Genomic DNA, 24,088 nt, shown 5'->3' with positions numbered 1-24,088 from the left:
TAACGTGCCATCATTTTACCTATTTGCCACTGATTAGATCATTCTTCTGCCAGTTTGGCTGAGCCTCTAGCAAACTGTCCCCTCTGAAAAAGTGGAGCTTAATTCGGGAGAGCCAAATGGTCCAGGGGCAGCGCTGCCATGCAGTGCTGTCTTGGTGTGAAGTTGGATCTGTTTGGGCTGTGATGTGATGCTCTTTGCTTCTGTGCCCTACCAGCCTTTCTTTCCCTTGCTTTTCTGGCAGTTCTGGCACTTCCCTGGACATGCCTGAGCTGATTCGGCTTGCTAACCTGGTAGAAAACTCACTCTTTAAACACATTATTATTATTATTGTTGTTGTTGTTATTATGATTACTATTATTGTTGTTATTAACATCATCTCTTTTCTGGGTTTTTCTGCTGGGTTAATGAAGTGAATTGGCTCTGTGCAATGACATGTGCTGTAGACCGTGGTGATGTCTCATGGGATTATTGCAGGTATCTGCAAGTAGCCAGAAATGGTACAACAAAAAAATCTCTGTGTGGTAATAGTGATGATAAATGTATAAGTTTGGCACTGCTTGTGGGGTGATGTTTCTTGGGGTAGGGGATAGGTGTGCAATTCGAGTAAACTTTCAGAGTCTAGTTCCTAATTAATTTGAAGGGATCACTCTAATGAGGTCCTTCCCAAAGTAAGAGCTGTTCTACCCTTACTGCCTCCCATTTGTGCCTGGAATCTCACCTGTTTCTGCATATCCTCCAGCTGGCTGGTCTCTGCAAAGAGACTTCAGAAATGCTGATGCTTCTTTCTCTTCCCCCTGCCCCCCCTGCAACTGCCAGGATTTGTCCTGTCAGTGTTGGTTCCTGGCTGACTGGCTTCTACCTAGTCCCGAATCAATGAAGTCCTTGAGTTACGGTACCCAGCGCAGTGGTTGGGTCAGATGCAGCAAGATCAAAACCAGTGTGTCACCCACACCTTTGATTCCCTTCTGCAGATTGAAAGAGGTGTAGAGACCTGCAAGGCAGACACTTGCAAAGGGTGGAAAGACTTCTAAATTTCTTTTAGGCAAGGCTTTGAAATTACTGTCTGCTTCGAATGGGTGCTGGAGGTCAACGAGTCCCTGTGATCAGAGGTATCCAGAAATCTGGGCAGACCAGAGCAAATGTCTACTACAATTTTTTTATGGCTTCATCATCTATGGAAGAGATCCCAAACTTTTCTTTTTTTTTTCCCCTCCTTTCCTCTGTGAGTTAGCTGATGAGGAGTTCCTGGCCTGAGCACTTGCAGGCTTGAGAAACCTCTTTGTTAAAGAGGGAGCAAGGAGAGCTGACAGCCCGTCCCGCTGCAGCTGCCGTGTGGCTGCCCGTACACACACCGCACACGGTGATGGAGGCTCCCAGTTATCAGGGTGCTGGTGAACAACACCCTAAAACAACAGGGCAAGTTTCCAGCCAAGTTGTGTGAAGGAAGGGGATGTTTTGGGAACAGGACCTGCCTGCAATTTCTCAGTGGTGAGAAACTGTCCTCTGCCTGCCCACAAACAGCAAATTGCCTGATGTTTGAGAGAACCAAATGTGATATCGCCACGCACAAATACTTGTTTAGTGAGCCTGGGTACTGTTTTTATTTATCTGAGGCTGGTGTTATGTATGGGCCAAAAAAGTTTGAAGCAGTTGGTCTAGAAAACAGACTGGGTTAAGACCGATACTGACGTCAGAACTCAAGTAGTCTCAGGTTCCCTATCTGGTATGGATTATTTTTTTTCACTAGAGGCATGTACATAGAGTTAATGTTTATTAGCACCCTTAAGATAAAGCGTCTCACATACAGGAATCTGATTTCAGCCTACCACAAACAATTTCTAGTATTGTTAGAACTAACAGTGATCCTCCAGGAAGGTAATTTTGTATTGAAATATCTTAAAAGTCATTCTCAGCTTTCCAAGACTTGCTATTGAGTCTTTCATATTCCTCATTTTCTGTATGTATGTCAAACAACTGCTTTTTTTTTTTTCCTGGATGGATGTGATGTTTGAAATGGTTGGGGTTCTATTTGTTTGTGTTTCCACTCCCTAACACACATTGTATCTCCGTCATTAAGTTTAAATATACAGACCCTGCCCATGCTGTGGCAGAAGTTGCAGGCTACGGTGTATGTTTACCAGCTGCTAATGCGGTCTAAAACTGAATTTCTGAAGTGCACCAACAGTTTTACCTCTTCTTACTCTGGCTACAAGAGTGCCATTACAAAAACATGACCTCATGTTTTTCTCAAAGCGTTTGTCACAGAGGAAGGCATCTAATTTGGAGTCAGTTCTGATGGTAACGTTAAGATGAGGATTACAGGCAGCCAAACATGAAGGTGTTCGGGTTTTTTTAAATGAAATAATATCTGGAATGGCATGGGACTTTACGGTTTTCCTTAACTTATAAACTTTTGGCCATACTAATGGTGCAAAGTCTTAAATTAAGGTTTTCCAAATAAATTCTAGAGAGCTGCTAAATTGAGAAAGTGCTGAAAGGGTGTCAGAGCTGTTGTGTACCTTGTCTTTTTTTTTCCCACGTCAGTCTGTTTCCCCCTCCTCAGTCTGTTTGTTTCCCCTCCGTGCTACCTGGCATCCCTGCTTGGGACAGTTGCTCCCTCCCCTTTCCTACTCTCTCCTCCTCCTCTTCTGCAGCACAGCCTGGCTGGCGTTGGGTTACCCGCCAGTAACTGCGGAATTAATTAGGCTGAGGTCTGGGTGTAGAGGAAGGGAGTGGGGTTTGCTGTAGACGATGCGTAGAAAATCAGGGAATGCTGTCACAGGAGGATGCTGCAGCTTTGCAGCAGTGCAGTGTTCAGGTGTTGCACTGAATCCTCTCAGAGCAGCTTCTCTTGGGCTCTGCTCACCTCAACTCTGAAATGTGTGCTTAGCTCCTGTAATGCAATTTAGGTTTTTTTTTTTTTCCTAGCTGACTTTTGAACAGCAGATGACCTTGTGTGCCCTCTGAATTCTCTTTTAAAGCCAAGTGGGAAGGAAGGAACCTAAAGGAAAGAGAAGAGTTTAAGACCCTTCTGGAACATGTCATCAGGATGTGTTGTGGAGGCATCCAGGCAAGACCAATGTCAGTGTCTGGTAACTGCTCAGCGCCATACTGGAGTTGTGCTGGCCCATTCCCAGTGTAGGTGCTGCGGAGCCTGCCGTGCCACCAGCCTGTAAAACCTGGCAGACAGCGATGATTCATGTAGGCATGGAGTAGCTCCCGCTGATCCCAGCCACATCATACCTGCTGGGAATGTGCAAGTAGGTCTGCTCCTGTTCCCTGCAGTGGGAGAGGGCAAAATTGCAAAACTGCTGAGGGGTGAAGGGGTGCCTGGGGCTCCTTCCTGTAAGAGAAGGCTTTTTTTTTTTTTAACACATCTCTTCCCCAGGAGGAAAATTCAATGTGTAGTACAAAAGTTTTTTTATTTTGTCTTTCAATTTGGCACAAGTGCCGGTTGTTCTACAGAAACACAAGAACATATGATTAAATGGGCAAATATATCCTGATACTTGTTTCTGGGACACCCATCTCGATCCCCAAGTAGCAAAGCCAGCAGAATCAGGAATGCTACATGTTAGATGTGGGGAAGTGGTGTTTGCCTTGTCCCGCAGCATGTGATTTATTGTTATTCCTGTGCTCTGTTTTCAGAGCAGGGTGGTCTTATTTCCTGGAAAAGGTTTTTTGGCTCCAGACAGTTGTGGGAGAGTTCATTTTGGCTCAAGGACTGTCTCCCTGTTTCTCTCCAGCACTCTGGAGCTGCCTGGTCTCTTCCTGGCCTCCAGACCAAAGTTCATGAATGTGTAGACAGTGTCGCAATGTCCACCCTACAAATATTATTAAGGATAGGGAATGTAAATTAAACTATAAGACCGTTTCCACTGTTCTGTCTCCCAGGGCCATGTAAAACATTGTCTGCTAGAACAATACAAGCTTGACAGACCTGTTGACCTGTTTTATATTTGATTTGTAAAACAAGTGGAATATTTTTCTCTTTTCTTCCTTCCCCTTTATATTTATTTAAGTCTGAATTAATACTAGACCCTCTTTTTTTTTTTCTTTTTTTTTTTTTTTTTTTCCTCTCCTCCTTCCCTGAGTTATAATAGCTGTAGTCTTCAAATGATGAGAGGGCAGGGTCATGGCAGCAATAATTGCATGTCAAAATTAAGGTGTCTGATCTTTTTATCTATAGTGACTTTGAGCAAGTATTTCTCGTGAAGAATGGCTTTGTCCTCTTGTCTCCTCCTTCCCCCTTCTCCATTTCAGAGTTTTATGTCATGCTTGACATTTTCAATTTCCACACACCCCCTACCCTCTGATTTTTAAAAAGGCCCAATAAGGCAGTAAATTAGGTTTTGCCATGTCGGCCCGCTCAAGGCTGTGCACGTGCAGTATGTTTTACACACGTGTGGCTTTGGCAGCCTTAAAAATACCAGTCCTCAAAGTGTTAACTTGTTTTCCATGATCAGATGATAGCAAATGTTAATATTTAACTAAAATGTTAGGGCTTTTTTACGTATGCCTTCTATTTACAGTGCTTAGACCTCTTCTAAATACAAAGCTGATAACTAGTTTAACTTCTTATTTAGTTTGGTTGTGAGGTCAGTCCCAGCACCACATACTTCCTTAACAATAAGGATTGTTGTCAGCTGGAAACTGAAGGCTGGCACTAAAAACATTTTTCTGTGTTTCAGTCCTAGTGATGGGTGTTGTTACTTCTGGTCTTTTCGTGCAGCCGGAAGGAGGCAAACAGCTATGGGACTTAGAGCAAAGAACAGGTTTAAAATTAAAGTCAGTTTTGTGACATTGGCTCCTAATGATGTCAGAATATGTGTAGAAAGGATACTTAATTGCAGCAAAGAGATATAAAAGAGAGATGATCCTGATCCTGCTCTTTGGAAAATTATTAATATAGTGTTCATGAAAGCTGCAAGGAAGTTTTTGTATCTCCCAACTCTTTGATATTAAATGACATTACGGAGCTGAAAAAGCGAAGCAGATCTCATCAGATGAGAAACAAGTTAGTTGACTAATCTGGGGAGGGTGAAGGCTGGAGAAGATCAAAATGTCTCAGAATGAAGGGAACTCCTGCTACTGAAAATAAAAGAAATAATGATGAAGTGGGTGGTATATGGATGCTACTAAAATTGATTTAATCATGTTGAGTATTCAGAAGACTGTCATATGATTAACAAATCATATTTTAATTGTTACCATATTAGTGATGTTTATTTACTTAGCAAACTTCCTTCTTCCCTGTCCCAGTGGGGAAAAGTAACAGATCTGTGATGAGAACAGGGTTGGGAACAGAAGATCTAATTGCTCCTGATTAAAACATGAAGTTAAAGGGTAGATGAAACTTTTTCCAGTTTTGTAGTGTTTTAGGTAGCATCTCATTATCTTGGGACTCTGCTGATGTGCTTGGTGGTTAGCTTGGAGGGTCTTTTTTGCTTATGGCATAGACTAAGGAATAATGTAGTGCCAAGTGTTCAATTTAGAGTCTTTTCCAAGTTTGTTTCCTCACTCTGAAACAAAGTTGATTTGTGTCCTTTTGCATATTTGAAGTTTTGGGCTTGTTTTGCAATTGCAGTGTTGCTTGAGCCATCTCACCACACTGGGGAGATCTCTTACAGGTGAACCAGGACTGAAAGGTGTTAGATATGACACAGGGCACGCAGATGTGCGCGGTGCAGCTTGGCTGGCAGTCTGGAGCTGCTTCCGTGGATGCAGACAGGAGATGCCCAGTTACGCACCCTTCTGTCAGCATCACCTTTCTGCTGCCGGGGGTGGGAACGGGGCGTGCACATACCGGGTGTGAGCAGGACAGCGTCGCCCTGCGGGGTGTAGTGGGGACCAACTAGTTTCTGGAATGAATTAATATAGAAGGCAGCGTATCTCTGCCTCTTGTTTGCAAGCAGCTTGACACAACCTGTGCCTTAGGTGTCCCACCTTCGTGACAGAACTGGAGTTTGCAAACCAGGAGGAAGTGCCATTTTATGTGTCAGTGTTCACACAGTGATGTGTGGCACCAAGTGCTTTGTTTTTAAAGGCTTAAATACCAGTCTTAAAGAATATTCACTTCAAAAATTAATGTGGAAATTTCACAGCAAAGTCATGCATATCGGAAAACGCAGGTTTGAAGGAATTATTTCAGCAGCTTGAACCACGTTAAACTTCACAAACCATTAGTTTCTGGTTCAGAAACCAGGGAAATTTGTGAAGTCCACAGCTGTGCAGTCCTGTACTCTTTTGTGAGGATGGAAACTGTTTTCATAGGTATATGAAACTGCTTTCATATGATGCTGCACAATCTAATTATATCTTTCTTGGAAGACTGCTAAGCATGTGTCCTCTGGCTCACACACCCTCTCCCCTCTCGCTCTCCCCTCCCCTCCTTAGGTCCCCAAAACCTTTGGCTTTGTGGTACTAGTCAAAAGTAGTTTCTTTGCTTGATTTTTTCCAAATGGTACGTTGCCCAGGCCGTCAGTCATGGCTGTAGTTAAAGCAACCTGACCATTTCTATGTAGGTCACCTTGTGTTCACTGTTCACAAGTGATTTTTTTCCTGGGCTTCAGCTTTCCCTGCCAGGTGCCTGCCATGGTTAGCAATGGTTTACTGGTTTCTGAGAATGAAAGTGCTGTAAGAAAAATGAATTGGATAAGAAGCCAAACAGGACAATCCCTCGCTTCTATTGAGTTAGCAAGCTCCAGTGCATGGGAATAGGGACCTGAGTTTTCTTGGGAAGAGGAAGGAGGCAGATGTTGAGCAAAAGGTGATACTCTGGTACCAACAGTATCGCTTTTGCTACCTGAGTAAAAGTTCTTACAAACTCGGATGGTTATAAACATATCAAAATACCAGTGTGTACTTGCTCAGTAGAAATTTATTTTAGAAGGATTTATCTTAAGAGGCCCTAAGCACTCAGACACTGGTCAGAGGTTTGGGGTTTTTCGTTTGGTTGGGGTTTTTTCTTCTTTTTCAGCAAAAGCATCCACTTACAATAAAGCTGAAGAAAGTTAGATGTGCTCAGCACTTGGAGGTCTAGTGTCACGCAGAGGGGAAGTAGCTTAAAAGTCAGGTGTTGGCCGTGGTGTGAGTTGAGGCATTCCAGTGCAGGTGATGTATGCCACTTACAGTGGCCGTTCAGAGAAAACAACAAAACCTTTCAATGGCTGGTTTGTTGTCTGTCTTGTGGATGTTCTTGTTCGGGTTTTTTTTTAATGACTCTTCTGTTTTCCAGGTAAGTCCAGATGTGTCTGATAAAAAAGTAAGGAAAGATGTAGATGGGAGATGTTTGGTTCTGAATGTGGCTGGTCAAAGAAAGAGGAAATCATTCGTTTTTACACCTTCTTCTCAAGTCTTCCAGGATTATTTGGTTTTATATTTTTTACTCTTCTTAATGTCCCCATTTTGAAATGTGACCTTCTTGATGCACCCAGCTGGCTGTACTGGTGGTCAAAAAAATGCCAGGTGTTTGTTTCTTGGCTTTATCAACATTTAAAATACAGAACAGGGAGTGCTTTGCCCAGCTGTGATCTCAAAGGAGAGGCATTCTTACTCTGAACCTTGAAGGTTAAATAGTTTAAATGCTCTGTTGTTGCCATGGCTGAGAGTGAGATAGAGACACCTGTGGCAATAAAACCATCCCAACTCTAAGTGTTGTAGTTGTGCTGGCACATCCCTCTGGGAGATTCCTCCTGCAGCCTCTTTAGTGAGGTTTAACTGCACAGTTATTTTCTGTAGAGTTGAGCATCATACCACTTCCTGGAACTTGTACACATTCTTTAAAGTTAAAAATGCAGCCAGTGTCATCTTTGGCTGGGGGTTGAGAAAGGGAGCAATATTGTCCTGTAGCAGCCTGGAAGGAAATTTTGCTACAGTGGTCTCTTGGGGCTGCAACTATGAGTACTACTTGGATAGTTTAGTACTAGGAAAAGGCATTAGTTAGTAGTAGATACATTATAGTAGAAATACTGATTTTTTTTAAATTTTTTTTTTCTTTTGTAGTTATTTGGGTTGTTTTTTTTTTAGTGCTTGGTCTGCTGACTTGGAGCTTTTCCTCCAGGAGCAAGTACCTGGAGACTGTCTTGCTTTGTCTTACATATGTTGTATAAAAAGCATAACTTTTTAAATTATTCTTCTTAAAAACATCTTTGTGGTTCGTATTTTTTTGGGGAAAACACTAAGAGAATCTGAAGGCATCATAAATTTAAACTTTTACTAGATTAGGTATTTATATAGAAGATGGATTCTAGTGCTGTGCAGGGAAAATTGACAAGGTTTGGTTATAAAAAGATGAAGCAGGAAGGAGAGGAACTAAGAAAGATGAGGTCTGACATACATGTCACCTCAGTGACAAATGATAGATTCTTATTTTCATGAACTGGTCTTAAAATTGCTATCTAATGTGCAGTGCAGCTTGTGGCTCTTCCCCAGGAGGTGTTTGGGGCTGCTGCGGTAAGCTGTGGTGTGTGATATGTAGAGGCTAGGGATCCCGGAGTGGGATCTTTTCTCCAGAGGTCCAAGAGGCCACGTGTGGTGTGTCGAGCACGTCATGTGTCTGCAAGGGCCAGTGCAGCTGCCTGACTGGGGAAGGATTGAGGGTGCAGCTTCGTGCCTGGCTCAGGGCCTTCCAAGGCAGCAGCGTGAGCGACCCTCCGGTCTCCTCCTGCTCAAACCAATGCAGAGAGCAGTGGGAGCACGGCCATGGTCCACCCACAGACTGCTTGGGGAAGGGTTGGCTTGCTCTCAGCAGTGATCTGGGCATCAGTCACTGCAAATGGACTGCAAACCCGCAGTGTGGGGAGAAGGTGTGCATATCCAGCTCCCCTCTCGTGGGCTCTTTGTACCAGGCTCCAGGCGAGTGTTGGACCAGAGCGTCTCTCCTCCCATCTCTTTGCTCTTTTTAGGACAGAAGGGTCTGCCTTGCACTTTTCCATGCAGTTAGGGTGAAGGTAGAAGAACCCTAATCCTTGGTAGGCATCTTACTATGACCTTTTTGCAGTGAGTATTCAGTGTGCTTAGATGCCATAGACAGCATTATGGCCTCTGGAGGACAAGTGCTTGCAAGGCAGGACCTCTTCATTGAGACAGTGTGTCTTTGCAGTAGCAAACACGCAGCAGGCTTTACATTTGCAACTTTTATAACTTAACCTCAGTGCAAATACCAGCTCGCTGCATGAGCTCTTTCCAGATTTTCACTCCTCGTAAAGAAGTTACAGAATGGTCGCTTTTTTTGGGTGCGTTTACCTTTTGCCAGATGTCCTTTGAAGCACCTCATGTTTCAGAGAGTCCTCCGTGTTGATGGGAAGCGGAGTGACTCACAGCACAGGTGGTGACTCACTGGTATCAGTTAAACATTAGGATCCTGAAGGTGTGACTCCTTAAGCTTTGACAATGCTGTCACAACATGAAAAAAAACCGCTTGCAATATATTGCACATCCGCATAGGTGGCAAATTCTCTACATTGCTGTACTGCTATTAAAAAAAGAAGCTTTTCTTGTTTAAATGTTCCCTTTCCACCAGCAAACTTTATATACAGTTATTTTTGTTTCAGCACAATACAGTCCTATTTATTTAGTGAGTTAGTTATTGTTATATATGTTATAGCGTAACAATACAGTCGTATTTATTTAGTGAGAAAATCAGATCTTTGCATTAGGAGGATATGGAGATGGAGGACAGAAAGACAGGCAAAACTCAGGGACACAAAGAGAAATCCCAGGAAGCACTGTAAATTTAGCAGCATCCTTCCCTCAGGCTGAGTGCTGTTAACTCCCAAGGGGGACACCAGGGGGTTCAGCCAGAGCAGTTACAGGATTTGATGGTCCCCCAGTGCATCCTACCTTTTGTAAGAGATGGGAGAGGATTACTGTCCAGCCTCCTCCCAGGGCAGACTTGCTTGGGGTGCCACTTGAACTGTCATCGGTGCTGCCCAGCCAGCACTTTGTTCTGCAGGGACACGGAAACCTGTCACCCCTTTCCCTGTGGAGCAAACCCGAGTGTCGTGTTTGTGGGGTGAAACTACTGGCACTTACAGCCAGACCTGCTGAGGCTCCGGGCACAGCCATGCCATGTGGGCATGTCCAATACACTCCGCACTGCCGAGCCCAGGTGTATGTATGGGGAAAGGCCATGCAGATGCTATATAATGTTTGCTGTTTATTTCTAGGTCTTCAAAGCTGAGGCTACAGACCCCTGCCTTTGGCTTTTCTCTGGGGAAGGGAAGGGGCAGCATAGGTCTCTGGAAAAATTCCTGCACTTTCAGCATGACAAAGCCTTGCTGGTTTGCTCTCTGCTGTGTTAGATGGGTGGGGACTATATGCTAGTTATTAAATATGTATTTTGTCCTATTAATGTCATCTTTAACTCAGGCTGCTTTTGACGGCAGCATCCATGTTTTTCTTTTGTGTCTTCTCCTTATTTTTCTGTCTCTTTGCCAGTCGAATGCCCTGGTGGCACCCACCACTGTCCTGCCGAATTTATTTGGGATAATGGCTTCACAGTGACCTCTCTGGTTTGTGACAGCTGCCAGAGGAGAAACCGGGGTGTGCTGGAGTTCTCAGTACTCAGCAAGTAATTTGGGGTTATGGCAGATTCTCTGGAAGTTTGTGCTAAAGCTACTGTTGAAATATTTCAGTATTTACCAGTTCTGAGGGGTTTTAAGAGCGAGAGGCTGGGGGAAGGGCAGGGGCTGCCGTTGTGTGTCAGCACCCATGAAGCTGCTGGTGGGCTTGGGGACCAGCTCTGATTTACCCCGGCCTGCAGAGTGAGTGCTGAACCCAGGGCAGGGAAGGGCCCAGTGCAGGGTTTGCAAGGAAATACGTGGTTTTATTTTCAGAGCAGCTGGGGACTTGGGTAATAGCCTTAACAAACAAACATATGGTGACTAGCAGATAAGTTATCAAAAGGAGTGGGTGCATTATAGGCACCACTGAAGGGCGTGCTGATAGACTGACTTTCCTTCTGCTTTTAAACTCTTACTCTGTGTGCCGGTGTGCAAAACCAGTTTGACATCTGTTGTCCTGGCCTGAAATTTCACAACTGCCCTTCATGAGATTTGGGTTTTCCATCCATGAACTTTTACCTATGTGCAATCTGGCAGTGCACATTCTCTGCCCGGGCCTCGTGCAAGGGCTGGCTACCTTTTGACTAGCATTAGTAAGCTGTGAAAATGAAAAGGCACCAGACTATCTGCTTTTTCTTTTTGCAATTGGGTGAAATTACCATTCCTCTGACAACAGTAAAAGTAAAAATTAACAATTTGTAGAGATAGCCTTTAAAAAAGTGTTCGTGTATAAATATGACTAGAGAACAAATTGATTTTATTAAAACTAGAAATAAAGTATTTCACAGCTTTAAGCAGCGTATGCACCTTCTAGACTGTGAAAATAAACCTGGACCGTCTGAAAGCCTACCTTGGAGCTCATATATATCTCAGAAAACTGTGTTTTGTTTGCAGCTTGTCTGGGCATATATTCTTCTTTGCTAACTGGAGATTGGGTCTGTAATCGCAAATACTAGGAGTTGCATTTCCCCCACTTGCTAAACACTTCTGAAAACTCAGCATCTTTGGAGAGCAGTTCTCACTGCCTTGTTGAGCTGTTTGCTGCAAATAATTCATAGCTCTTTGGTGGAAAAATACTTGCTCGTATTACTTGCTTTTGGTTCCTTAGTGCCTTCAGCTGTAGGTTGGAGGATCACACATATATGTCCCAACTTCTACAAGTCAGTGCAGTGAGGAACTCAAAAATACATTTAACTAAAAAAAACCTGAGCCCGAAAGCTGGCTTATTTCTTTTGGCCACAAAAGTGCTATACTTCTTGGTGAGATGGTGTGTTGCAGGGAGGATGTCTCCTGCAAAGTTGAACCAGAGGGCTGAGTCAGGGCTAGCCTTGTTTGTGGAAGGGCTGTATGTTATGGAAATGCTTAAAAGTGCAGCGCACTTAACTGAGCTCTTTTGAGGGAAGCTTTCTCTTGAAGTTGCATCTGACTTTTGAAAATAAATTGCACACTTCTGCTCTACATTTTTGGCCATGAAACTTCAGTTACGGGTGTCAGGAGGGCTGCTGCTATTATATTACACACAACAGACATTTATTCCCCTAAGTTTCAATTGTGGAGTATCTGGCTCTCCAAAGTTGGCTGTACTTATTTTTCATGAAATGTGTATGGCTCCCATTACCATTAATATTTGAACACTTCACAAACCACAAGCAAACATGTCTTCCTACATTTATTCAAGGGTATAATAGTACTATCCACACTTTACACATAAGAGAGATTAAGTTACATGTCTGAGGGCAATGAGGGTGTTGGGCTAAAGCCAGGAGTGCAGCCTCGTTCATCTGAGACTCGGTTTAATGCCTCAGAGGAAAATGTCTTGGAGTTTAGGGAAGCCTCACTAGAAACCTTATTGTTCCCGTCTTTCCCATGGGAATGAGGCAATACCCTAACAGCAGCAGGGGTGTGCCTGAAATGGTCCATCTTCTCTTCCTTTGGGCAGAAAGGGTCATTTCGGTGTCAGGGATAGCATTAGAGCGGAGGTCCAGCCCCTGTCTGAACTCTGAGCTGTTACATGTCGCTGTGGGGGCTGCTGTCCCAAGGAGTCGTGTGGCTGCGCCGGGCTCTCCAGCTGTCCTGTCCGGCTCTGTGCCAGAACTTGTCCTGATGAGTCATGCCCATTAGTTAGTCTTCATCCTCTTCCAGCACCTGGGGAATAGGGATGCTTTTCTCAAAGTGAAAGTGTCTTGATGCTTTGTGGGAGCTAATGGCCATGAGGTGTCTCTGGCAAAGCAGCTACTTTTCCCCATGTTTCCAAATGGCCCTGAGGAGCTCACTTGGAGAATTTGCTCTTAGCTGGTGGGGTTTGCTGCTGGTGGGCTTCACGGGGCTCTGGCTGTAGGTGCCTGGGGCTGCTGCCATGAGATGCTTCAGCTACACCAGTACTGCCAGTGTGTGATGGAGATACGTTCCTTAGTCTAAACTGATGTGGCCTAGAGAGGAGGAGACAAGTGTTGGATGTTGTCACTTTATAATTAAGGGTTTGATAAAATTCGCTGAAGTAAATGAGGTTTTTAATTTGTTCCTCAGGGTCTGGGGGTTGGCTTGAAGGAGAAGGCTTTCCTCTGTCATTTCAATGCGCTCATGCTAGGACTGAAATTTGGAAGAAGCTGCACAACATGAGTATGTTGAAACATATCTGAGAAACAAATGTTTCAGTTTATCTCTTTCTTTTTTTTTGTTTTCCTTTCTTTTTTTCTTTCAGTGGGATCTTGTTTGTGATTCTGCCTGGAAAGTCCACATTGCTAAATTCTCTCTACTGGTAGGATTAATCTTCGGCCACTTAATAACAGGATGTATAGCTGACTGGTAAGTGAAAAATCTTTTAATGCAATGTAATTATAAATAAATAATAATATTAAATATTGTTTTGATTTTCTTCTACTTTATATTTATGAAGAACCTTTGCATAACGATTTTTCAGGCTCTAAAAGAAGCATGATGAATAAACAGTTTAAAACTGTGTTAATAGCTTGAACCTGAGTAGTTTATTTCAAGGTAAATAACATAAATAAGCTATTTGGTAATTGGCTTAGTTATTTCCCACTGACACAATTTATTACAGCTGTAACGCTAGTACAGAATTAAGTATTTTCTAATTATATAAGTGAAGCCTTTAGGGTTTGTTGTTGGTTTTTTTTTTAACTGAGAGGTAGGGCCAAAAGAAATTGGAAGCGGCATTGATCTGACTGAATACGAGACTAATGTAATGTCAACCTTGTGCTTACACAGTATCTTTTGGTGGGTAGAAGGCTGGTTTTTGCAAACCTTTCCATTATTCTTTTTTTAAAGTTCTTGTTAAGCAAACATTTCAATGTAGTGTTAGGGAATTGCTGACTTATGTGTCATATTGGGGTATTAAATGTAAAAGCATAGAGTGCAATTCCTTAAAGTGCAGTAGTGAAAACATTATCGAATACCCCAGTTATGCTTAGAGTTCAGCTTTTCTTTAAAGAAACGGTCCTGTAGTGCAAAAGATGAGGGGAGAAAAATTGAAGGCATGACTCAAGTGATTTCAGTGGAAACTTGCAGCATCTGAAACAATAGCTCTGCAATGCTGTCCCAGTCATCTGAGTGGCTTCCAGCACGGTTGCCAATGTTGGTGCTTTAAATGGCCCCAAGTTAACTCTTTTGCCATTCATTAAAACAGGAAAGGAAGAAGAAGAGTTGCCTATTAGGGAAATCTTACAAAGCCTCAGCAACTCGCCAGTCAGTTGGGAGAGAAAAGGCCCCCTGCAGCTGTGCTGTAATTTGGCTCAAGCATCTGCAGCAAAATGGCAACTTAATTCTTGAATGGTCACTAAAAGTTTTGAGGCAAGTGAGGAATCATGGCTTTCCAGTGAAGTAGGGAACATGCATGATGAAATACAGTTGAATTTGATTAAAATACCAAAGTAAAACAGGGCTGTTAACAACACATAGAAAGTATAGTAGGGAAATGAATGAGGGATCTTGCTCAGTTTTCCTGAAAAGGAATCGGTGTGGAGAAAGCAGACTTATTCCCAAGTTAGGAAAATGCTGCTCTAATTGACAAATAAGTCACAAATAAATGAACAACTTGTTGCCAAAGGCACTGGCTTCAAGAGAGAATTGCAGTAAGCAGATTTAATAGCTCTCTGCCACCAAAAGGAGCATCCTGCTCTTCCATCCACTTCTGTCCTCGGTGCGTACTTCGCGCTGCTACGTGCGCTTCTTGGATCCCTTTGTGAGCTGCTTAGCTGAGCTAATGCAGCATAAAATTACCCTGATATAAAATTAAGGTAGCTTTTTTCTTTTTCACCTAGTGAGTTTAGGAGAGCTTAAGGAGCACCTAGTCTCCAGCTGTGGTTTGAAGGAGAAAAAGGGTAACTTTGTAGCTGGAGGCAATAGTGACCCCCTTGCTCTTCTGTGGGTGAACGGAAAGGACGTGGTTTGCTGCCACCAAAGCCGGTCCTCAGGCCCCTCTTCAGTCCCCATCGCTGCCATCTGATGTAACAGACTCAGCAGAGGTCCTGTGCTAGATAGTCTTTTTGTCACATCACAGCAGCACGTGGGGCTGGTAAAAGAAGACCTAAGTGGGGTTTACTTTGCTATTTAATCACACCTTGAGTTTCCGCTAAGTCAGGGGGTTGTGTGGAGAGATGGATGCAAAGGGTAATGTACCTATAAAAGAAGAAAAAAAGGATGTTAGCCCCAAGCAAGGGCAGGGAAGGCTTAAACAATGTAATGTATAAAAGTATTACAAACTTTCAAAATCTGTTTTCATTTCCCTTATATATGACTCTCCAGTTTAAATAATTAGAAGATGCTTTGGGCTTTTTGTACCATCAGGGGCTTTGCTTTTCCTTCTTGAAAGAAGGCTTTTAAAGCTGTATGTGGCAAAAGCATAGAGTGTATTAGGGTCATTTGCTAAGTAAACTGGGTGGTTTACGTTCCAAATACAGTAGCCATGCATGCTGGGATAGCTCTATAGGAAGAAGGTCTGTAAACATGTTTGGCTGTATGAAGACCATCTGTGTCCAATGCCTGAATAAGTTACTTGTTCAAGAGGCAGAGCACCGCTGGCAATTTTGCCTGCTCTGGACAGAGGCTGTTGAGGTCTCTGTGGAAGCCTTTTCTCCTGGAGCAGGTGGCCTTGGTCATGTAGCATCCAGACAGTAGGTCCCTGCCTCCCATTTGCGCGCTACCGCCCCTGCTTTGCTGCTCTGGTGCTTTTTGGAGCCTTTGTGCCAATTCAAGTCCCAAGACAGAGTGGAAACCTGCAAAAGAACAGCATGGGAAGAACTATTTGATCAGTTTAATCTTCTCAGGGTGGCAAGGTACCTGTGTAGGAGCATGGGAAGAGCAGGTCTTGTTCTCAAACCATTCCCTCTCCCTGTGTGGTGCAACTCTGATGATGTTAGGAATATCTTTTTGATGCATCTGTGTGTCATGCTGTGTGGATTGCAGATTCCTCAAAAGCCTGGGGTTGCTTGTATCCCTAGTTATTTACCTGTGCAGGCAGCATTTAGCAATTGATCTACATAATGTTATGCAGTGTAGGCTGAGACTTCTGTGGCACAGAAATCTCTCTCTGGGATAGTTTGGATGGCAGCAAATCACACCCTGGGGCTGTTTTACCAGGGAGATTGTGTATGGTTTAATTTCTCACAAGCATTTCCATTTGCTGTTAGATAATTCTGTCTCCATATAAAAGGCTTTTTTATGCTCTAAGACACCATCCTGTCAAAACACCGAGTGGATCACCAAATACCAGGCTGGTAGCTGCCCTGGAGCTTTGATTGTTGAGGAATGTGCTAAGTGCCTTGGTGAGGAAGGAGTTTTGTGTCTGGGAGGAGGTGCTGGTGATGCCTCTTTCTGGAGGGCTTATCTGGCCTCAGTTGGCTCTCACAGGCCCAGGAGGCTTGCAGATTTCCTGATTCTTCATTAGTAGCAATGATTCATTTACGTAGCTTATATAATGGTAGAAGAAATTCTATGTCCTAATGATGGATAACCTCAGTACAGAGGGTGGGAGGAGGGGAAGAGGGGAATGGAAGTATGCTAACCATGAGGTCTTTTCTAATCAACACCAGGGAATGGCAGGTCAGGCTTGTGATGAGAATTAAGTTCCTAATTCTGAGTGTTTGCATAATGCCTTTCATCTACAAAACACTTCCACAAACACTAATTAGTATGAATTACAGCTTGGTGATTACGAAAATAGGGCTGCAAAAGTCTGCGCAGTTCGCTGATAACAGAACATTCATAGGGGTTTTTTTCTGTATTCAGGGTTTCGCATGAGGTACTTCCCCTCACTCCCTGCTCAAGTGCTTTGTGTTCCATAAATATAAAACCTGAAGCACGCACACAGCGGTTAACTGCCCTGGTATCCAGCATGTTCCTAGTGCATTGCATGTCACTGAGGCAGTGGTGATGAGTTCCCACGCTGAGCTCAACAGCAGCTTGTCTTCTGGTGGGCTGGGTTTGTATGCTGATCGAGAGCAGTCTGCTTTGACCTTGCTGTCTTCACTTTGCACGGTGGCACATTGTTTTAAAAACTTTGAACGGTTAGTGTCAAGAAGTTAAATATTTGAGATGCCCCACAGGTGATGCTACTATTTTCTTTTCAGATGTAAAGCTGTCCTCATGCAAGGAGCCATGACACTGCCTTCTTAGGTGTGACTTTGTCAATCATTGACACTTTTTCACACGTAGTGGTGCACTCTCCCAGTTCCCCAAAATATAAAAAATTATAACAATGTCTCCTTCTCAGCCCTTCACCCCGTATTTTATTGATCTCACTCTATTTTAAGTAAAGCAAAATCCAAAGTTCTAATTGTGAATGCATATATGTAATATACTTTATAGCTGCTGGTAACAATCTGCTGAAATATTTGAATAGAAACACTACAGCATGTGAAACTGGACGAAGTTGTGAGATTTAAATGCTCTTTATTGTGCTGACATTCAACCTGATGGCTGGCTTGGAGCTGACAGACTGCTTTGAATGGGTCTGTGAAAGCTGCCTACGAAAAGCAAGTTCATATATTCTTTGTGGAAATGGCATATGGAGCTGACTAAAAGGGATCCTCAGTTCCACTGGAAAACTTGTGGGAGTTGACAAGTTGAAAAATTTTGGAAATCTCCACATAATGATCCAATTATTGTTTAAAAATAGCAGTGTGCTCTGGTGCTTCATATCATTCTTGCACGGGAAGAGGGGGAGAAAGGGGAATTATAAACACTAAGCATGAGAGTAAGATGTAAAAATCTCATGTTCCTTTGACATCAAGCCCAAGCTCTGCAGCAGGTGCCTCCCCAAGTTTGGTGGCAGCGTAACTCTTCCTCCTCGTCAGCAGTGTACCAACACGTGCAACTACAGGTTGCAACTGCAAAGCCTGCCTGCGAAGGAGCAGTGCAGATCCTCATGCCCCTGTTGCCAGCACTCATTTTGGAGCGGTTTCTTCCTCACCCTCCAGTCGGGCTGGTTTTGTGGATCCCTGTGGCTGCTGTGGGGATACAAGGTGGAGGGACAGTTTTCTTGTGAGTGCAACTAACGGCTGCCTAAGGCTCAGTGAAGTGACGTGAGCCCTGTTTTGTGCTTGGTCCGTGTCTGTTAGGCTTGCCCTCAACAATAAGGCCAAGAAAAATAGTTTTTTGAGCCAGCTCCTCTTGCAGATGGGGCTGAAAAGCACGTGTCTGTTGGGAAGAGGAGATCTTTGCAGCGAGTTTTGTGGCTGTAAGCTATAGAGAAATAATATACCGTGCCATATAACATATAATACCATAGACTCTCTCATGCTACTACTGAAAACTCTTGACAAGTTGCTTGTAATCTCCAAGGGACTTGTTTACGGCCTTACAGTAGTTCCTAGATGTTTACTTGTTCATCTTTGCTGCTTCGAAAATGATGGTTAAATCAAGCAGTAATACAATGTGCTGTCCCTGCTTAATCCCATCTGAAAGGAATGTGTCAATGCAAAGCTGGCTGAGAAATCCGGGTTTTAGTAAGCAGGAAAAAAATAATGAGAAGAATTAAAAATGGATGGCAATATTTGGAAGGGATTGCATGACTTTTTCACCTCTTTGCCAGCTGTAACGATCTAGCTTTATGTCCATCCTGGCTTTTTAACACTGTTTCTTCATACTTCCTTATTTTTAGGGTTGGTCGACGGCCCGTACTGCTCTTCTCTGTCATATTCATTTTGATATTTGGATTGACTGTGGCACTCTCCGTGAACGTGACCATGTTCAGCACACTCAGGTTTTTTGAGGGGTTTTGCCTGGCTGGAATAGTCCTCTCCCTGTACGCACTGCGTGAGTATGCCTTCATCGCCCATCCAAATTATTGATACGTGGTTTGCTGTTCTCTGGCTTCCTGCTTTCATCCAGACAGATGAAACCTGAATCCTATGGACTGAAAAAGCTTTAGCCTGAGTTTTGTTAAGGAGTTAGAGGTTTTGCAGCTGTCTCTCTAAGTTGCTACAGAGTAATCTGTGAAGCTGTTTGAGAGCTCATTTTAGGAGTTATAAGAGTTATGTAAAGGAGTTATATATATGTAAGAGTTATATATAAGAGTTTGCTTGTTGTCGTTTAAACCTAGAAGTCATCTATGTCATAGCTATAATGTGTAATGGGAGTGGATTTCACCTTGCAGTATTGAGCTTGATAGGAGACTCCCCACTTTTACTGTCTCTAGCAGTATGTACTTGGCACTTTTTCAGAAATTCCTGTTATTTGCAGCAAGAGATCCTGTGTCCCTACCTCAGGACTGTAAAGTACGGCAAAAATATGTGAGAAGAGCCTGAAGTAATTTTATCAGGGATTGGGGTTTTTTTTTTGGAGGGTGGTGGTGGTGTTGCTTTTTGTCTGTTACATGGAAGAAAAAAATAACTGTAAAGAAACTTGAGGGAAAGCTTGTAAGGAGTGTTTATATTTTCATATCTAGGGTGATGTGTAAACTTGTAGCTAAAACATTTGAAAACCCCTTTTGGAGGCCTTGCCTTTGGAGAGTACATGTGTGATGCCACCAGCTTAATCTGTGTCCCTTGGATATGCTCCAGAGAGCTCTGTCTGCTGCTTCCTTGGCTACTTGTAATTAACAGCTTCCTTGGCTACTTGTAATTAACAGAGTACTGTACCACCTGAGGAAAACACAAAATTGCCCACTCTTTATTATGGCTCTGGAATAGTATTAACTATACCCTGGAAGTTGCTGTACATATGTTCATAAATTTTTATTTACTGCCTGTTGTAGATGGTATCCAACCCATTGAGACTTAGCACAGAATCCTTACTCTACATGGAGTGTTTTATAGTATTAAGTTCCACAGTTTTGGTTTTGGTCTGCAGCAAAGGGAAAGAAGTCCAGCTAGGTTATATGAGACTTTGTTCTGTATCGCACTTCTTCATTATAGCTGATATGGTACCTGAGACACATATTTTTATCTTCTCTTGCTTTTGGTGAAAAATCTCCAGTGAGAATTTTTCACCAAAAACCCAAAAGTACCACTGAAGACATTACACTTGTATTGGGAAGCTGTGGGAGGAGGCTTCAGCCATTACCAGTATGACATTCAGCTGGAAATTTGGAAATTAGGCTTGTTGGGATTTTTGACAGCCCAATGCAGCTTGTTAGTTTTTCTTGGTTAGTGGTTTGTTCTTTATTTATTAAAATAATACATTATTTAAAATATTTTTTAAAAAAATTATTATTATGGACCTTTTGAAATTAGAGGGAAAGAGTGTATGATCACCTTAGGTCAAATGTATGTGTCACCTTGGGTCAGACAGTAGCATGCCATTCCAAGGCTTTCATTCAGCAAAAGGGAGATCCTGGTTAGTTCATGCCCTGCTTGATCCAGGGCAAGGATTTGAGTCTGATTTACACACATATGCGTACCCTGATAATTAGCGTTTGCTATCACCACTGCTGTCTGGAAAGACATTGCGGGAGTAGAGTGACTATCTCTGAGTAGGAGTAGGAGAGATCTCTGTGAGATTAGCTGCAGCCTGTAGATAGGTGTACTTGTGTGGAAGTAAGAAAATGTGAAAGATGCAACCCCTGCACCTCTTGTAAATCTTCTGACCCTTCTGGCTGGGGAGGTGAGGGGAAGGGTTTTCCTGTATTAAATATTTTCATTTAAACAAACAAAAAAGGCTGTCATCTTGGTGCAGAGCAACAGGAGAGGATTAATCTGTCAAGTCTTAAGAGAATGGGAGTAGCAGGGGTTTTTATGTGGTGATGTTGGTTTTGATTTCAGTACTCCTAATTTGTTAGCCCTTCTCTCAATTTAGATTTACTGTCTTTCCCTTTCTGCTGGAGTCTGTAGCATGCCACTGCATTCCTTTGGAGTCTTATTCCATTTCATAGCCCCTCTTCCCTTTCTCTTCATGGCCTTCATTTCTTCCCCTGGAGGTTTGTTGCCCCTGAATTCCCAGCTGGCTGCCCTGAGAAAAACAATAGAAACTGGAAAGTTTGATCTGCCAGACAGTCATTAGCTGAAGTTTTCAAAGCTACTGTGCAGAAGCGACTGTATACAGGCTTGCATAGCCTGCAAAGGTAATTAGCCTGCCACAGGGATCCTTTTACACTGTGTTGAGCTTGCTAGTTGTGCTTGGATTTATGGCCTGCCTAAGGGAAATTGTCAATAGCAGTCCTGGATGCTTTGGGAGCGGGAAGAAGCACCGAAGTGCTGTTTTTAAAACGCAGAGTTGCCAAGGTTGAGTTGTCCACACCATTCAAACTGCACTCTTAATAGCCTAATGCTGTTTTCCCACCTGTCTGCCCTAAGGTGCAGAGCGAGCCGGGGGATGAGCCTTGCCTTCTGTGGAGGGACAGCACTGAGCCCAGACCACCTGTGCTTCTCTGCAGGCTTTCCCCAGTGTCGTAGTGAGCTAGCTTCTTGCAGCCTCCAAGTGTAGCCTCTGGCCTGGAGCTGCTTTGGACTTGTCTAGAGAAACCACTTTGGGATGTTGATTTGTTAAACTGAGAAGTTTTCCTGCAGCTGCTGTAGTTTTGTTGGAAAAAGGAGTTTCAGGTGAAATTTCTCATGAACCTGCAGGAAGAGACAGGCTCTGAGCAGGTGATGGTTTTTGCTGCGGAGGGAAGCAGAGGAGAAATGAACCTGGGGCTTTTCCCTCCCAGGTGCTATAGGTCATTGCATCATCTAGGACAGGGGTCCTCAAACTACAGCCAGTGGGCCGGATACAGCCCTCCAGGGTCCTCAATCCAGCCCCTGGTATTTGCAGACCACCCCACACACACATACACACACCGGGGGTTGGGTGGGGGAAACGAAGTGGCAGGCAGTCTGCTGCTGCTGCTTGATCTGCTCGCTGGTCCCCCGTTTAAAAAGTTTGAGGATCCCTGATCTAGGAAAACGAAAGGCAGTTTAAACCTTTTGCAGTGAACACACACAGCTTTGAAAGGCTTTTGTTCCATGCTGATATGGAGTGGGGGGAGCTTCTACCGTCTTCCAGAAGCAGTTTTCTGCTTGGTACCAACCTTCGGTGGGTTCCTATGCTCCTGAGCAGCTGGCACACATCTTGTGTGGTGAGGCACCAGGAAGGTCCTTGGGAAACTCTCCCCACCAGGAGAGCAAAGTGGCTCCCAATATGCCATGCTCAGCAGTCATCTGATACACAGAGCTGGAGCCGTCTGCTGAGATGCTGGTTAGGTCCCCTGCTATGCTTGCTGAGCAGATTTCTGTGGAAATGGTCCACCCCTTGTTGGAGAAGGGTGCTGGGACTGCAGATTAAATTTCCTGGAGAGAGAAATGGTGAAGGGGTGCTAAGGAGCACTCAGGCTGCAGTGGTTGGACAGGGCTGTATGCCCTGCCCAGCAGTTAAATGTAGGAAAGCATATAGATTGAGGGGTTGGAGGAGGACAGGTTGTTTAAGAGAAAAGCTATTTTTTCTGAGAGTGCGTTTCGCTCCAGTATTTGTTGCTGCATGCATGTCCAGGAAGGAAGGACGGGCATCCTGCCCCTGCTGGCTTGGCACAGTTGGATGCATGGCGCTGTGGCCTTCTGCCCAGCTGAAGAAGAGGAGGTTTGAGTTTACCCATTGGGGTGGAAAGCCCTAAGCTGGTCCTACAAGGGAGTTCCCTTCAGACAGGCCAAGAGGAAGGAGAAGAGGTGTGGGAGCCCTGAGTAGGGACACGTGTGCCTGAGTAATGCTCAGCTGGTGTCTGTGGACTCATACAGAGAGCGAGGTGTGCCACTCACTGCAAAGAGTTCTGCTTGCGGGTTGCAACTCATGTGGGACGAAGTACACTTGGCAAATGTGAAAGTCATGGGAGAAAGCAAATTTGATTATCTCAGGGCAGGGGAGGGCGTTGCTTCTGGGTCACTTCAGTCTCGCTGGGGCATTGCCTTGGCTGTGACCACAGGGCAGCCCTTTCCTGTGTGCTTCTCTAGAAGGCCAGATTCTGCAGCTGACTCAGCACGGGTCCCTTCCTTAGGGCTCGCTTTCATGAGCAGGCACGCTGATGCAAGAGCTCTTATGGTTGAGGGCAGCAGTTCCTGCTCCCTCTTCTCTCTTCTCACGTGCTGCTGCCCAGGCCACACTGGTGCCAGCGTCTGCCTAAGCCCTTGCGAGGGACGCTATCCACCTTCCCTCTGGAGAAGGCAATGAGCTGTTGTCCGTGGGATGGACCCTCTGATCTTGTCCCCTCTTCCTTTGGGAGATCTGCTGGGTGTTAAATGAATGAAGAGAAGCAAGGGTTCCCGTCCAGCTGATTGCTTCCTATGCCCTATCTGTCTCCTTCCCGATGTCCGTGCTTTTGTCGCTTTCTGGAGTCAAAACTAGGATGATGGTATTAATTAAACTACTTAAGGGGGAGGAGAGGAGGGGGGAAGAGTTGTATTTTTTCTGGCAAATGCTCCTGGCAGGTTTAATAAGCCTCCTGTTAAAGTGCTGCGTGCCATCATTAACGACTGTACCTGAGCTCAGACAGCACAAGCCATGGTGCGCGTTTGCGCACAATTGCAGGCTGTTCAGCAGTTTCATGGGTGACTGAACTACAGATTATGCTGCAAAATTAGAAAGTCTAGACTTGAATGAACCAGTAAATAGGCTCTGGAAATAGCTTTGCTGAAAGGGAGACAACATCTCAGGTTGGAGTGGGGAGGCAGGGGTGTCCTCCAATACATAGTAGCAGGATGAGTAGGCATGTTGTTTCTCCTTCGCTGTTAGAAGAAAAAAAAGGTAGGAATGCTGCTGAAAATCACAGATTGTGTTTCAAAAGCCTGGAGAAGCTTGGCAAAGGCTTCCAGGCTGGCTAAGGTGTCCAGCTGTGATGTATCTTTTTCATTTATAGTTAGGTCAATCCAACCTGTTACTCCTGTAAATTACACAGGCGCTGATCTGAGGGAGGCTAAATGTGGCTGCTTAAGATTTTTTATTTTTTTTTTAAACAGGTATCCTGGAAAGCTGGAGCAGCATGCTAGAAAGCTTGCTCCAGGCTGAAAAATGAGCAAGTGCCAAAACAGAGTGTGGAAGCCTCTGGGTGTTGGGCTGTAGGGATGTTATTTGTAAAATAATTTTGCTTCCAGTCAGGTGTC

The 24,088-nt window shown here is 44.1% G+C and overlaps 1 protein-coding gene across 5 annotated transcripts in view; it reads left to right on the top strand.

Annotated features, from left to right (window-relative positions):
• Positions 1-24,088, top strand: part of SLC22A23 (solute carrier family 22 member 23) — a 113,708-nt gene that overhangs the window by 5,320 nt on the left and 84,300 nt on the right. For all 5 annotated transcript variants that reach the window (XR_008820562.1, XM_056330233.1, XM_056330232.1 and 2 more), the window contains exons 2-3: positions 13,267-13,370; positions 18,685-18,839. Coding sequence is in view for 4 of the 5 variants with exons in the window: in XM_056330233.1 (XP_056186208.1) it covers positions 13,267-13,370; positions 18,685-18,839 (259 nt within the window). In the remaining variant the exon portion in view is untranslated. The remainder of the gene's footprint in view (positions 1-13,266; positions 13,371-18,684; positions 18,840-24,088) is intronic.

Source organism: Falco biarmicus, chromosome 3, assembly GCF_023638135.1.
Source record: "Falco biarmicus isolate bFalBia1 chromosome 3, bFalBia1.pri, whole genome shotgun sequence".
In the NCBI taxonomy this organism is placed as follows: domain Eukaryota; kingdom Metazoa; phylum Chordata; class Aves; order Falconiformes; family Falconidae; genus Falco; species Falco biarmicus.
This window is presented reverse-complemented; position numbering and strand designations above follow the sequence as displayed.